Source organism: Sorex araneus, chromosome 6 (genome assembly GCF_027595985.1).
Source record: "Sorex araneus isolate mSorAra2 chromosome 6, mSorAra2.pri, whole genome shotgun sequence".
In the NCBI taxonomy this organism is placed as follows: Eukaryota; Metazoa; Chordata; class Mammalia; order Eulipotyphla; family Soricidae; genus Sorex; species Sorex araneus.
In genome coordinates, this window is record NC_073307.1 from 68,237,470 (window position 1) to 68,253,290 (window position 15,821).

General features: G+C 37.6%; 1 protein-coding gene across 1 annotated transcript in view; it reads left to right on the plus strand.

Annotated features, from left to right (window-relative positions):
- ADAMTS20 (ADAM metallopeptidase with thrombospondin type 1 motif 20) overlaps window positions 1–15,821 on the plus strand; it is a 249,176-nt gene that overhangs the window by 99,585 nt on the left and 133,770 nt on the right. The window contains exons 16-21 of the mRNA XM_055143422.1: window positions 5,374–5,469; window positions 6,694–6,860; window positions 7,919–8,048; window positions 13,978–14,104; window positions 15,212–15,422; window positions 15,551–15,715. Coding sequence (XP_054999397.1) covers window positions 5,374–5,469; window positions 6,694–6,860; window positions 7,919–8,048; window positions 13,978–14,104; window positions 15,212–15,422; window positions 15,551–15,715 — 896 coding nt within the window. The remainder of the gene's footprint in view (window positions 1–5,373; window positions 5,470–6,693; window positions 6,861–7,918; window positions 8,049–13,977; window positions 14,105–15,211; window positions 15,423–15,550; window positions 15,716–15,821) is intronic.

The window sequence follows — 15,821 nt, forward strand, 5'->3', positions numbered from 1 at the left end:
AGATGTTACTTCCGGGAGCTTGGTTTTAAGTCTCTAGATGTTGGCCGTTGGTGGGCACCGGGGGCAGTCCCTGGGTGTGACCGCCTAGCTACTGGAAAATGGGGAATCTGAGCAGAAGAGGCCCATTCCCAATCCAAGCAGGCTTGGAGGTCTCGGCCCCGGGTCCCACACACCTGGGTTCCTCTGCTGGTAACCTCATGCATGAGGCTCGTCTGAACGTGTGGAGAGGGACCTTGAGTATGACTGTGGCTAGGCTCCGGAGGTCTTCGGCTGCGGGAGCTCACCCCCTCCTCCGAGGGGCCCCCGGGAAGACAGCCAGGCGCACGGGCAAGAGACTGTCTTGTGGGCTATAGTAAGGGCCTAATATCCACAGTGAGGGGTAAACTGGGGCCAGGAGGACAGGTCAGTGTCTAGAAGCTTGCCACAAGCATGTACGGGGGTGACGAGCACATGTAAAGGGATATATACCTGATAATCTTTCATTAACTGTATTGCAAACCATAAGGCCCAAAAGGAGAGAGAGAGAGAGAAAGAGAGAGAGAGAGAGAGAGAGAGAGAGAGAGAGAGAGAGAGAGAGAGAGAGAGAGAGAGAGAGAGCGCACTATCTTAGATACCTGCATGAGTGTTTTAGTTGGGAAAAAACATTCTTATGTAATATAGTTTTTGCTAAAATGTCTCCTCATACTTTGAGTAGTCCAGTGCTGCTGAATTTAATCTCACAGGTTTTCAAGGGAAGTTTTATGATACAAATATAATATAAACTTAATCACACGTTGTGTGTAATGTCAGTTGGATTGGCATCTTAGACCTCTATCCAGCAAGAGCTTATAACAGAGAACGAGACAAATAAACATATAAGGAGACAAACATACATGGACTTCTCAAGATTTATGGTCACCTGGGCAGCCATCAGTGGTCTCACAAGCAGCCCGTTTATTTATTTATGAGATATAAAATACATTTATTTTCTGATTTACCTAAATTTTTTTTTTATTGAATCACCATGCAATACACAGTTACAAATTTGTTCATGATTGGATTTCAGTCATACAATGTTTCAACACTTGTCTCTTCACCAGTATGCATTTCCTACCACCAGTGTGTGTGGGGGTGGTTTCCTCTTGTCACTTCCACCAGCCTGCCTCTATGGTAGCAGTTCTCTCTCTCTCTCTCTCTCTCTCTCTCTCTCTCACTCTTTCTCTTTTTCTCTTTCCCTGTTTCTTTCCTCTTGAGGTTATGGTTTGCAGTACAGGCACTAAAAGGTTATCATGTTTTTTTTTTCTCTTACCTACTTTTAGCACTCAGTTGAAATTTGTTGAGTGATCATTTCCAACTATCATTTCATAGTGTTCCTTCTCCATCCTAACTGCTCCTCCCACAGCCACTTGAAGCAAACTCCAGCTGTGGACCAGTCCTCCTGGCCCTTGTTTCTACTCTCCTTGGATATTAATCTCACTGTGATTATTTTTATATTTTTATATCCCACAAGTGAGTGCAGCCATTCTATATCTGTTCCTTTCCTTCTGACTCATTTCACTCAACATAATATTCTCCATGTCCATCCATTTATTTCATGACTTCATTTTTTCCTGGTGCTGTCCATTCATTTAATACAATATTGCTCCTCCATCCCCACCAGGCTCCCTAGTGGCAAGCCGTTAAAAGTTGACAGAGACCTTATGGACAGCTAGTAAACATTCAACATTCAGTACATACATAGAGAACAGAGGCTGGGGTATTTCACTCAGCTTATCAGATGGCAGAGTGAAGTATAATGTTGTGACAGTTTCCTCTTCAATTTTTGCCCTTCATCCAAAGGACTCGAGACAGCCTTAGTGTATGCCTGCCTTGGTGCACTTTGCCTGTGGTGCACTTTGCAACCAGCATATATTTTTCATCTATTTTATTCTTTGCTGCTATTCTGTACTTTCCTGAATTTGCAAATCCTTTGTATTCTAAGGCCCTAACTATTTTTACCTAAGGGAACATCCTAACCTTGGTTTTTTTTTTTGTTTGTTTATTGCCTGTAGGTATAGTTTCCCATATGTTAGTAAGTAAAGTTTTAAAAATAATGAAAGAAGTAACAGAAAGATAGTACAGGGGTTAAAGTGGTGCCTTGCGTGCAACCACTCCCAGTTCTGTCTCTAGCAATATTATGGTCCCTGAGCACAGAGCCAGTACTAAGCCCTGAGTGCTGCTGGATGTGTCCCCCCACATTCCCCCCCCCAAAAAAAAAACCCAGAAACAAAACTTGAAGGGAATTCCTATAGGATTCCAAACTAAACTGACTAAACTATGACGTTAAATACTGAAGGAATTTTTCTAACAAAATGTGGTTAACACTATGGTAATTACTATAGGGAAAGAGGAACAATGGGTGCAGGATCTTTTTGGTAGCATTGAAACCTAGGTGTTGTGTGTAGTGAGTCATACACACAGAAGTGTGAGGCTAACTCCTGGAATTCTATAATATTATAAACCAATGATAATAAAAATTAGAAGTCTTCAATAATCAGTTCATGTATAGTGGAGGTTCCACTGCTATAGAAAAATTGAAACCCCCACTAGTGAAACAGCTCATGAATGAATATCAGTGGGTCATTGAAAAATCAGAGAGGAAATCAAAAGATTCCTGGAAACAAACAAGAATGAGGACATGAACATCAGAATTTATGGGGCATATGAAAAGTGGTGTTAAGGGGAAAGTTCATAGCTATGCAAGTATTCTTCAGAAGAAAGCATCCATAAAAATAACTTGATCGAACAGCTTAAGAAGCTGGAAAATGATCAAAAATGGGAGCTGAAGCAGGTAGGAGGAAAGAACTAATATAACTTAGAGCAGAAATTAATTAATTGGAATTTAATTGAAACAATCCAAAAATTAGTGAAACCAAAAGCTGGGTCTTGGAAAAAATAAACAAGATTGATTAAGCACTAGCACGACTTGAAAGTGGGACACTAATATGAAACTCCTGCATCTCAAGGGAAATCTAGTCATTGTATTCAACAGAAACAGCCCATAGACGGGGGAACTTATTTTCCCACCACTCGCCCATTGAAGCATAACATCCAACCCCATTAAAAACGCTGAGAAGACATGAACAGAAACTTCCTCAAGGAAGAAATAAATATGTTCATAAGCCATATGTAAAACTCTATATCACTAATCATTAGAGAAATGTGAATCAAAACAACAATGAGATTTCACCTCATACCACAGGAACTGGCACTCATCTAAAAGAACAGCCAGCATATATGCAGGGAGAAAGGGACCTTCCTTCACTGCTGGCGGTGGTTGACTTGTCCAGCCTCTTATAGGAGACAATAAGGCTGTTCTTCACAAAACCTAGCAGTGAGCTTTCAAAGGAACTGGCGATTTCACTCGTGGGATGTATCCCATGTGTCGAAAAACAATGCAGAAAAGACATCTGCACTCCTGTCTTCATTACAGACTTCATACTAGCCTAAATCTGTAAATAACCCAAATGCCGAGCAAATGAATGAATTAAAATAAACTGTGGTACATCTTCTGGAAAACCAGAAGATGACAGTTATCTTGGTAAACACTTGGTGCATATATACAAAGGTATATTACTTGGACATAATAAAAGATGAATTCATGCAAGGTGCTGATACATGAATCTGGAGATTGCTAAGTGAAATGAGTCAAAGAGAGGGACAGACACAGAATGATCTCACTCATATAGATTATAAAAACATAGTAGGGGGTAACTAAATCCTAAGGTAGTGGAAACACTGAGCAGGAAAACTGGTACTCAGTTGGAAGCTTAGCAGTGGAGTTGGGGGCAGAGGTGGAACGGGACCACCATGACCTTGGTGCAGGGAAGTGATCACTCTGGACCAGGACTCAGTGCTGAAGTAAACTGACATGAACGATAACTATGTCAGTCACACTATTGTGAACCACAGTGCCTAAGAGGGGAAAAATCAGTAAAAAAGAAAAAAGTCCTTGCCATAGGAGAGTGAGGGCTGGACAGAAAGCGGAAATATAGGTACCGGGAAGTGGATACTGCGAAGGGTTGGTGTTGGAACATTGTACACCTGAAATCATGATCCATGACTCATGAAATTCATGGTGATGTATTTTTTAAATTAGGAAATACCTTTAAAAATTCTAAATTGCATATCTGAGCAACTGTAAACTTTTTAATCATTAGTCCTTTGTCCCCATCCGTCCTGAGGAATGCTGGCTCGGGCTCCAACAGCATATCTTTCATGTACACATTCCAACCACATGAGACTTGCTTTATTTGTATATGTATTTTTGTGGGCTGTTATGTTTATGAATTTTTTTCTTTTAAGTTTATCAGTAGCCTAAGTTTCTTTAAAGTTTATCAATCCCCTCAAAGGCGCCCCGGTGAAGACAGCCGGGGGTTGGGGGGCGGGGCAAGAGACTGCGTTGCTGTCTGCCGGGAGCTTGGTTTTATAATCTCTAGATGTTGGCCATTGATGGATTACATGGTGCCAGGGACAGTCTCTGGGTGTGACTGCCTAGCTATTGGAAAATGGCGGATCTGGGTGGAAGAGGCCCAGTCCCGATCTGAGCAGCCTTGGAGATCTTGGCCCCAGGTCCCGCACACCTGGGGTCCTCTGCTGGTTCCTTCGTGTGTGAGGCTCCTCCAACTGTGTGGAGAGTGGCCTTGACATCTAATAGCCTAGTTCTCCCTCTCGGAGAACCTGACAAGCTACCCAGACTCTATTACCCACACGGGAGAGCCTGGCAAGCTCTTCATGGCGTATTCATATCCCAAATACAGTAAAAGATACATACATACCTCTCAGAGAGCCTGCACAGCAGAGCGTGGCAAGCTACCTGTAGTGTATTCAATATGCCAAAAACAGTAATGATAGGTCTCATTTCCCTGACCCTGAAAGAGCCTCCAATTGATGAGAAAGACTAGTCAGGAGAGGCTGCTAAAATCTCAGGGCTGAGTGTAATAGAGACGTTACTGGTGCCCGCTCAAGTAAATTGGCGAACAACAGGATGACAGTGATACAGTGATACAGTCGTTTGTCAAGGCATTATTCAAAAAGGGCACCCTCCCTCTTTATTTGGGGGGGGGGGTGTTGTGTAGATGATTCTGGCTATACCTGGATGTGCTCAGGGTTTATTCCTGGCTCTGTGCTCAGACATCACTCATGGAGGGGCTTGGGGGGACCATATTTGATGTAAGGGATTGAATCCATGTTGCTGTAGGCAAGGTTAGAGCTCTACCCGCTGTACTGTATTTTCAAAAATATGTAATATAATTAAATTGTCCATGCTAATTAAACTGAGTCATTCAGCAGTGTAGCCTCTGAACCATCTCTCTGCTTTTTATGAAATGTGACGTGTATACAATTATATTGCAGGTTATAATGTCATTGTAAAGATTCCCACAGGAGCAACAAATATTGATATCCTTCAGCACAGCTATTCTGGAAAACCAGAAGATGACAATTATCTTGGTAAGCACTTATGGTAAATAGCAACCTATATGTGGTTCATGTGTAATTTCATGTGATTCTGCAACTGATGGAAATTCTTGGATGCCAGGAATAGCCCTTCAACAAACATGCAGTTTATTTTCATTTTGAGTTTTTGCATACATTTTAGAATATATTTTTAGAATATATAGAATATCTTTTTATCCTATATTCTTCTTTATAGTAAAATATTTTATATAATTTTAAAATTACTTACAATTTAGAAAAAGTAGGAATAGTTTTTAAAAAGCTCTTATTATACATGCTAATGTTTAATATTTTTAGCTGTTAATTAAAAATAAGTTTGTAATAGAATAAACAGTTTAACTCAGTTAATTGTCTTTGAACTGTTTCTAGATTATAGATCTTTTGCATTTTTTTAAGCTTTTTAGAAATAGCTTTTGAGTTTAAAGAGTTTCACTAGGTCTAAAAAAATGTTTTGCAAACCTTTTTTCTTTCATATTAGAAATATCTTAATATTTGCTTAATCTGTTGTTTACTAAGTTGAAGTAAGGAGCACTGTAGAACTGATATTAAGAAAGTACCTGTTATACATATATAAAATGTAAAATATGTTCAGGGAATCAATGCTTATAATTGGAATATAACATAGAATTATGCAATATATATATATACTATAACATAATATATTATTTATTATAATATATTAAAGTCATGTAAAGAAGACATTTACTTCATAACTTCATAGACATACAATTTACTTACAGAATGGTCAAAAAGTTTTAGTACTAGATAGAGATGATTGTGAAATCTCACAACTTTATGAATATAATGAATGTCATTGAATTGTTTTTGATGATTGATTTTTGTTACAACAATTAAAACATTTTTAAAATTTATTTTATTTATTTTTGTCTTTTGGGTCACACCTGGCGATGCATAGGGTTTACTCCTGGCTCTGCCCTCAGGAATACTCCTGGCAGTGCTCTGGGGACACTATGGGATGCTGGGAGTCGAACCTGGGTCAGCAGTCCACTTGCAAGGCAAACACCCTACCCGCTGTACAATCTCTCTAGCCCTAACAATTTTATTTTTACAAAATAAAATTATAGTAAAATAAATCTGTTTAAAATAATAATTTTCATTTATATTCATTATGTTCTAAAAAGAATTTAATGTTAAAAGTTAAGTATTGTTTTCTATTGTTGGCTAATTTTACTGCTCATGAATACTATTCTTTTTTAGCTTTATCTGACACTCAAGGGAATTTTCTTTTGAATGGAAATTTTGTTGTAAGTATGTCAAAAAAAGAAATCAACATACAAGGAGCTATTTTTGAATACAGTGGTTCAAACAACTCAATTGAAAGAATTAATAGTACTGATAGACTCGAAGATGAACTTGTTTTGCAGGTAAATTCTCAGTCATCATTATTACTGCTTTAATAATTTTCAGTTGAAATGATTAAATTTTGTGTCTTTTATAAAATTTAAAAGTGCACTGTCCTTGGTGGAGATCTTGGTTTAGTACATAAGGATATCAAGGCATAAAACTAAGTGCATGTTCATAAATTCCATACAATATTTTCTTCAAACAGTTAAGGAGAAACAAAATGTATGGCATAGGGTCTGTGAAAGTTATGCTCCACACAACATCAATAAATATTAGTTGATAGGGGGCTGGAGCGATAGCATAGTGGGTAGGGCATTTGCCTTGCACGCGGCTGACCCGGATTCGATTCCCAGCATCCCATATGGTCCCCCTGAGCACCGCCAGGGGTAATTCCTGAGTGCAGAGCCAGGAGTAACTCCTGTGCATTGCCGGATGTGACCCAAAAAGCCAAAAAATGAAAATATAAAAATAAATAAGTATTAGCTGATCTTTCACCCTTTATTCCCAATAAATGATGTCTTTTATAATGTTTAGTATTGTATATATGTTGTTCATTTAAAATTACGTCCATTGAGGTGTTGGGAGATTATGTAACAATGTGCCCTCCCATTGCTTGATCCCTGTTGTCACACAGCATCCTGAGCAATACCAAGTGCAGCCCTGGACGCAGGTCCTAGAGCACTGCCTGGGTGGCCAGTGCCACAAGGTCAGGGCACACCCATCGTCAGACTGCAGCACTGAATCACCGGTCCAGCAGACAGAGTACTGTTAGGAGCAGCCACTGTGCCCACAGAGCACCAGTTGGGAGCATCCATTTTGCCTTACAAAACCAACAAGAAAATAAATAGTAAAATCATGTACACATAAACCTAATATTATAAACCAACGTTACTTGAATAAAACTCTGTTGTTGGGAGGAAGTGTAGTGACGCTGCAGTGGGTACTGTGTTTGCCTGGAATGAGCCCATCTGGGTTTGACCCTGAACACCTGAACACCAGCAGGTGTGACCCCTAAAACAACAACAATGACAAAAACTATCTTCTGTGTGTTAATTGTATGTACGTTTGTATTTTTGAGGTTTTGTGTGTGGGTAATTTATACAACCCTGATGTACATTATTCCTTCAATATTCCCATGGAAGAAAAAAGTGACCTGTTTATGTGGGATCCATATGGAGCATGGCAAGACTGTACCAAAATGTGTCAAGGTACATGGGAATTAAATGAAAGACATACACATTTATGCATGTTGATATTATTTGTGGGTATTTTTGAGTCTGGCCGTGAAATAGTTCCTACTATCAAATATATCGTATACACATACTATGTTCTAAGTGTTCCCTTCCTTTTTTCTTCCGTTACTCATTCTTTCTGTTTCTCAGAGTTAACATCTTTACCTCTGCCTTTTTAGTAGTCTCCCTCACTGTTCCTCTCCCTCTAAATTCTCATTCTCTAACCTTTCCCAGAAACCTGTGTTCTTTTAGCATTGGAGTCTCAAACATTTTCTCATTGTGTTATTTCCCATCTCTGACATCAGTAGGTTTCTACTGATAATGTGAATAGCTAAAGGGAGAATAGTGAGAAGTTGAAAAGGATGGGAACTTAGAGTAGGAAAAGAAAATGAAAAGACTAGAGTCCTCAGTCAGTAATTGTAGATACTAATTGTATAACGTTATGTTCAAATCAGTAACCATTTATTGAGAGACTGCTTCGTTAGAGAGAAAGACTGATTCTGCATTTAAAGTCTAGTCTCCTGGATAAAACAGGCTGAGTATTTGTAATTGTAATGTCACAGGTATGAAAATAAAGGACCAAGGATAATCAAGGATGATAATCAAAGAATAATCTGACAATATTAAGTATGAAAATATGGAGGCTTTACACACAAAAATTTTCATAAGGATTAGATGAAAGGATTGGGAATTTGGGGAGTAGCAGATCAGAGGACAAGATGCTCAGATTGGTACAGAGTTAAGTGGAGTGGCTAGAAGCAGTAACCACAGATAATAGGCATGCGGGGGATAATCTAATTAGCTGGCTTCAAGTGCCCAAGCAGTTGTTTCATTCCATACATAAAAAGCATCATGTTTGGTATGTGATGTCGAAATGGTGATTAAGACAAGTTATTTCTGTTATATTTTAGCTGTGTCTTAGAAAAGGGAGGCTACAAAGGATAATCCAAGGTCTACTGTATAAATTATGCCGGTAAGATAAAGAACTGTGTTAACAAAGGAAGGAAAAATTCAGCTCAAAAGAAATTATGTTTAATGGGGAAAAAATGGAAGTTTGAAAAGTGAGACCAACATTTTAGCATTGAATAGTCTATGACAATAGATCTGGGGATTTATGAATAAACCCAAGCCCCAGGTAGATGGACCAACATTCTAAAATGTGGAAAATGCATCAAGCAAAGAGTAATAAATTTGATCCAAAAGAAAGGACTGGTGGACAAGACTTGGGGAGGTGATTTGGGGACAGATATCTTTATTTGTTGTGTGTAGAGGAAAATAATCTATGAATTCTATTGCCACACATTGTATTTATCTAAAATTAAGTATCTAAAGATTTTATGCTTATTTTTCTGTGTACTCAGATTTGTAATTACCAGGACTTCTTGTACAAATTAATTTTTGTTCTAATGATCTACTAAACGCATTATTTTATGTTTCAAGAGTTTGTTTGTTTTTCACTTTCTCATTATGTGTCATTACCATTATCTTCTTTTTTTCTGACCATCTGTGCCTTTTAGGCTTGATATTTGAATATTACCTTGAAATTTTTCTTCATTATAATCTTCAGCAATCTTATGGTTCTAAGTTCCATGATATTCTCTTTATTTCCCTTATTGACTGGAACATACTCCCTTAGTATTTTCTTGAAAAATGTAGGGGGCATTAGAATATAAAAAATCATATTGCTCTTTTTTGTAGTTGATCAATAGCTTGGTTAATAAAAACCTCCACACTATATGATTTTCCATAAGAATTTTGAAAGCCTTGTTCCTATCTTCTTTGGGGATCCTTCTTTAATTCTAGTAGTGTGACATGTCAGGACAGTTTGCATAGATTTGGATGTTTCTTTCACCTATTCTCCTATGCAATCAGGATATTTTTTAAATGAAATTTGGAAACACAGATTCTTGGATTTAAGAAGTTTTATTGAATTTAATTCTTGAATAATTCCTGCACATGAAAGTTTCTTCCTCCATCTTTTTAAAATTTGTATTTCGATGTGTGACTTCCTAGACTGAGCACATATTTTTCTAATTTCTTTTTATTCTGCTTTATCTTCCCATACTAGTTTTACTTTTGTTTCATGAATTCATATCTTTTATACTTGATAGTATGTATTAGTCATAATCTTTAAGATTTGTTCTGCTCTCAGATTTATATATGTTTGATCTTGGTTCTGTTTTGTTTTTGTTTACAATGGTATTTTTTGTAAGTGGGTTCCTAATATGTCTGATTTATTTGCTATTTGTTAATATTTTTTAAAATATTAAGATGTTAATTAAAATCACATGAAATCAGATAAAGTAGGGCCTTAATTTTTTTTATAACTAGATCACTAAGTATTCATGTGTCATTGGGTATTTAGCACCAATAGAGTGCTAAAGGAAACCTAAAGGAAAATTGTTCATTGCTAGACCTGGATCTCATCAATCAATATGGAGATTTTCACTTAACCTCCCAGTTTTCCATACATTGCTTTTCTAGCTGTGTCTGTGACTTCAGATTTGCCTCTAGAGCTATGCTATCCAGTATTGTAGCCTTGGCCACATGTGGCTAGTCCATTGAACTGTACTATAGTATGAAATACACAATGATTTTTTTTTTAATAAAAATTTTATTTTATTAAATCACCGTGTTGAAGATTACAATGCTTTCAGGCTTAGGTCTCAGTTACACAATGCTGAAACAACCATCCCTTCACCAGTGCCCATATACCACCACCAAAAAGAAAAAAAAAAAACCCACACAGTACACCTCCCATCCCGCCCCCCCACCCCCTACCTTGTAACTGATAAGTTTCATTTTACATTCTGTTTACTTTGGTTACATTCAATATTTCAACACAAACCTGACTATTGTTGTTAGGAGTACCCCACTAGATTAAGACCTACAGTGAAGACAAATAAGGTCACGCGGCCGCTACTGCAGCCGCGCGGTTTTGAATTTCTGTACTTTAACACTAAGTCCAGGGAGATTTCTTCCAGATATTGGATCATTGCAGGCTTGAAAACCCAATCTGTGGTCGTCTTAATATGGCGGCCACCGCGCCCTTCATCCCCGGAGAGAAAGAGGCGAGAGAGAGAAATACCTTTCCCCTCCTGGGCGGGCACGGGGCCGAGACTTAGTTCTCAGGCTGGAGACATTCTGCGAGGAGTTGCCCATGCCGAAAGAGGTTTTGCTGGGTCTGGATTCACGCTTGTGCAGCTGCGGAGAGCAATACACAATGAATTTTTAAGACAGTCTTTTTTAAAAAATGTAAAATACGTCATCAGTTCTTACGTCAATGTGATGTTAAAAGTCATATCTTGAATTATAAGTTAATGTAATATTATTTTTACCTGTATCATTTTTCTTTTTCGTGTGCCTGGAAAATGTAAAGGATATAACTCACATTCTGTTTTTGAGACGATATTGCTCTCCATTAGGATAGGAGTCCAGCTGTTCTTCACAAATTCTTTTCAATCAATTCTCCATTTTTCAGGCTTACCCCTCACACTTTCACTTCTTTAGAGGAACTTGATGTTTTTGATTCCTGAACTTTCCTTGGATTCTGTGACATGAATGGTTTGTTTCTAATTCACTTTTTTTTTTAATCTATAGACTTACCTTGGCTTCATTATTTCCATCCATTTTTCTTAGTCAAAATTTCCTTTTCTTGCCAACTGTGTTGACTTTCCTATTTAGGTTTAATGCTTTAAAAAATTCCTTATAATTATTTTCATAGAATATTTAGGAAGTAGCAGAGATCAACATATATCTTTATGTTTAGCTAATTAGTTTAAGTGAAAATTTGATTATGTTATTGATGACAAACTCTTTAATGGCTTCTTATTGCAGAAAAATAAAATTGAAATTACTCAGGCTTGTGGTTATGCTACATATAAAAATGTGCCAGTTCCAGAGAATAGAGGTACAGTAAAGTTGGTAAGGCACTTGGCTTGCCCACTGCCAGCTAGTGCCTGATCCCCAGAATCACATGTGGTCCCCAAGCCCAGCCAGGAGTGATCCCTGTGTGCAGAGCTAGGAGTAAGTTGTGAACACAGCTGGATGTAGCCCTCCTCCTCTATCAAAATAAAAGAAAGGGGGGAAATGCCAAATTTTAATGATTTAGAACAACCAAGATATACTTTATTCCTGTAACTTGGCTGAAAATTGGCTATGACCCCTTAGGTTTATATTTGGGCCCATATCATTTAAAACAATAGATTATTTTTATAGCACTTTTAGGTTTATAGAAAATTTAAGTAGTTGTGTGAACGTTCCTGTGGTTGGAGGCGCTGAGATAAGAAACGTGCAAGAAATGTGTTTCATGGAGGTCCAAGGCTCTCTCTGGCTCTTGGCAAAGGCAGAGGGCCCTGTGATCTCCTTTTATTGATCATGGTACCTCTAAAGGGCGCAATACAGTGACATCACCAAAGGCATCAAAAGAAGTTACAGGAAGAACATTGAAGCAGTAGAATATGCATTATTTCCTTGCATCTGCAGGCCAGTATCTTGGCCTCAAGAAAGAAGATGCAAAACCAAAACTGAAACCTTTCTTGGGCTAAAAGCACTTGGATTTACATCCCATAGACAAGGCTGGGCTGCCACATGAAATCTACATGTCAATAACAAAACTAGGCTGCACCTGAAATCTTAATCCCAAAGACTAGGCTGGGCCAGAGCCTGCATTTTGCAGTCTCAAAGATTAGGCCTGGCTAACACTGGAGATCTGCATGTTAAAGACCAGCTGGGCTTCTGTGAGAGAAGGAAAACTGCTCTTTTCAATATACTGAAATTACTTTCTGAAGGCAGCTTGAGGGGGGGAAGTGTTCCTGTCTGTAGTACCATCTATGTGGGCTTGCCCTGATAGCTCAGTCCATCCCCAACATTAAGTTGTAAGAAAAAAAATGTTCCCTTTCTCCTCATACTCCCAGTTTCCCTATTACTAATCTTGCATTAGTATGCCTCATTTGTTACAACTGATGCATTGTTACCAGTGTCCATGCTTTACATTAGGGCTCTTCCTTCCTCTTGTGCAGTTCATAGATATTGAGGGAGAGGTTTGGGACCTACTCAGCAGTGCTCGGGGGCTACTCAAAGCTCTGTGCTACAGGGTTACTTGTAAAGGTTTTCTTCGGGTCTCATGTGTGGACCTGGGGATCAAACCATGCTTGACTGCATGCAAGCCAAGCAGTTTAACTTTCATATTTCCTGACATGTTTTATGAGTTTTAAGGAGTGTATGACATTTATTCACCATGACGATGTTATACAGAATATTTCACTACTGTAAAACTCCCTCCATCTCCTGAATAGCAGCTGATCTTTTCCTTGTCTAGCTATGGGCATTACTCAGGGACGTGAAGAACCACGCCCCCTTGGGGAAGGTGCTTTTGGAGATAAGGAGAAAGAGTACACAGAAAGGGACAAAGAGTTGTAGAGCTTCTTTTTGGAAATGAACTAGGGCACATTTGCTTAAACTTGGTTGAGATAAGTCTCATGACAGTGAGTAGGGAAATGCACTTCTCCCTCAGGAGGTTCCTTAATTTCCCATGGAAATGTGCAGCTCTCTTACAGAAGAAGGGAGGCAGATGCGGACCAACAGTGCAGTCAACTGTGTAGCATCGGCATCACTCCTGGCTACGTAATTCTTCACTAACAACTCTTCATCTTAAGCTTCTTTCTCCAGTATCCTGTCTCACATTCCTTGTGCCTCTTCTCTTAGTAAACTTATTTTTTCGGAGGTTAGCTTATTAGGGAATCTACTGAGCAGTGTCACCTTTCACTATCCCAATATACTAGTCTGCCTTGTTTCCTGGGTAGGGATTTTTCAGAGTTCTTTAGGCTGTTAGCAGAATTAAAGAATTGATTCTACTTACGTGAATTTTATTTTTATTTTCAACTTGCATTTGACTTTGGCCAAGGTATTCATAGAAGAAAACTTACCTGTGTACGGAAGAGTGATCATATGATAGTGTCTGATCAAAGGTGTGACCACATACCACTTCCATTGCTTGTGACTGAAAAGTGCAATGTAGACTGTGAACTAAGGTAAAAGAAAATTAATGATTAATGTTACTAGTGTATGATATAACCAGTTAAAACCAGTGAGATATATATAAAGCAGCTAGTCTAATACTTGGCACAGAGTAAACATGTTTATTCTTGTCCTTGCCGTTAATAAATTTAAGATGAATTTATTGTTAAATTCAGCAATATATTTGAGTTTTTATTCATGATATTTGGTGAACTCCAATGTCATGCCTAAGTGTTTTGTGTAGGATATGGAAACGTTTGTCTGTAAAATTAATATTTTTTTAAATTTTTTTATGCAGATATACAATGTAAACTCTTATCTGAAACCCAAGGTTTATAGATCTGGAACAATAATTTTTAGTATGATTTTATAAGTTCCCTTGAATTTATGAACTAATAAACAACTTGAGTATGTAGGTTATAGAATCAATAGCTTGATTTATCTCATAAGAATGTTTATGGTGATGGGATTGGTGTTTGAATATTAAATGTAATCAAATATTGTGAACTATTTTATAAAATAAAAATTAAATTTAAAAAGAATATATATTTATGATGTTTTTAAGGACATTCATAAGACCTGTAGTGTTAGAATTTTCTAATATAAATTTTATTCTTTGCGTTGCATTATTTGATATTTGAGATGCTTTGGGGGATGAAACTACATTAATTCAGTTTTTACACTGGTACATTAACATTTTATGATAGTTTGCTAAATATGGTTGGAATAATTTGGCTTAGTGCCAGGGTAATGTCAGTAGATATTTGCTTCTTAACCGTCACTTTAACTAGATTAATTTCATTTGTACATACCAGAGGAGCATGATTTTATTTGGTAAAAAAAAAAAAATGTTTCTTACAAGAAGATTCAAGAATTTATGCCATTGGCCATTGGAATACAGATTTCCCAGCTTTTTTACTCACCTGTAACATAAAAGTATGGGCCGTGTAATATCTAAGAACTTTCATCCCTAATTTAATAATATATTAAATATTGTCATTGACTGGGCAGTAAGCTCTAATAGATTCTTAAGTTTTTCGACATAGACATAGATGAGTTTTTCTAAACTCATTTTTAAATTGCACTAATCTTAATACTTTTTATAATATACATTTTTCTAGGTGGCACATTGTTGGCAAAAGCGAATGTTCATCTCATTGTGGTCAAGGTTATAGGTCCTTAGATGTTCATTGCATGAAGTATTCCATTCATAAAGGACAGACCGTTCCAGTCGATGACCACTACTGCAGAGACCAACTGAAACCTCCTCCCCGAGAGCATTGCCATGGAGACTGTGTCTTAAAACGGTGGCATTATTCAGAATGGTCCCAGGTACAAAAAAAAGGCATTGCTAAGGAAAAGTTGCTCCTTTTTCCTGATTATCATATATGTTATTCGAAAGTTCATTTAAGATTTTTAAATATTTTTCTGCATGTTTTACCACTTTTGTTTTTATTCAGTGTTCAAAGAGTTGTGGAGGAGGAGAAAGATCTAGAAAATCTTACTGCATGAATAATTTTGGCCACCGGCTTGCAGACAGAGAATGTCAAGGTCTTCTCCGAATAACAACAGAAAGTTGCAATGAAGTTTCCTGTCCTACTTGGGCTACTAGTGAGTGGAGTGAGGTAACAGTAAACACATAAGGTGTAGAATTATTACTAAATTGTGTGACTAAACTTGATATAATTTATATAAACTAAGACTTCTTATAATTTTTAAATATTTAAATGT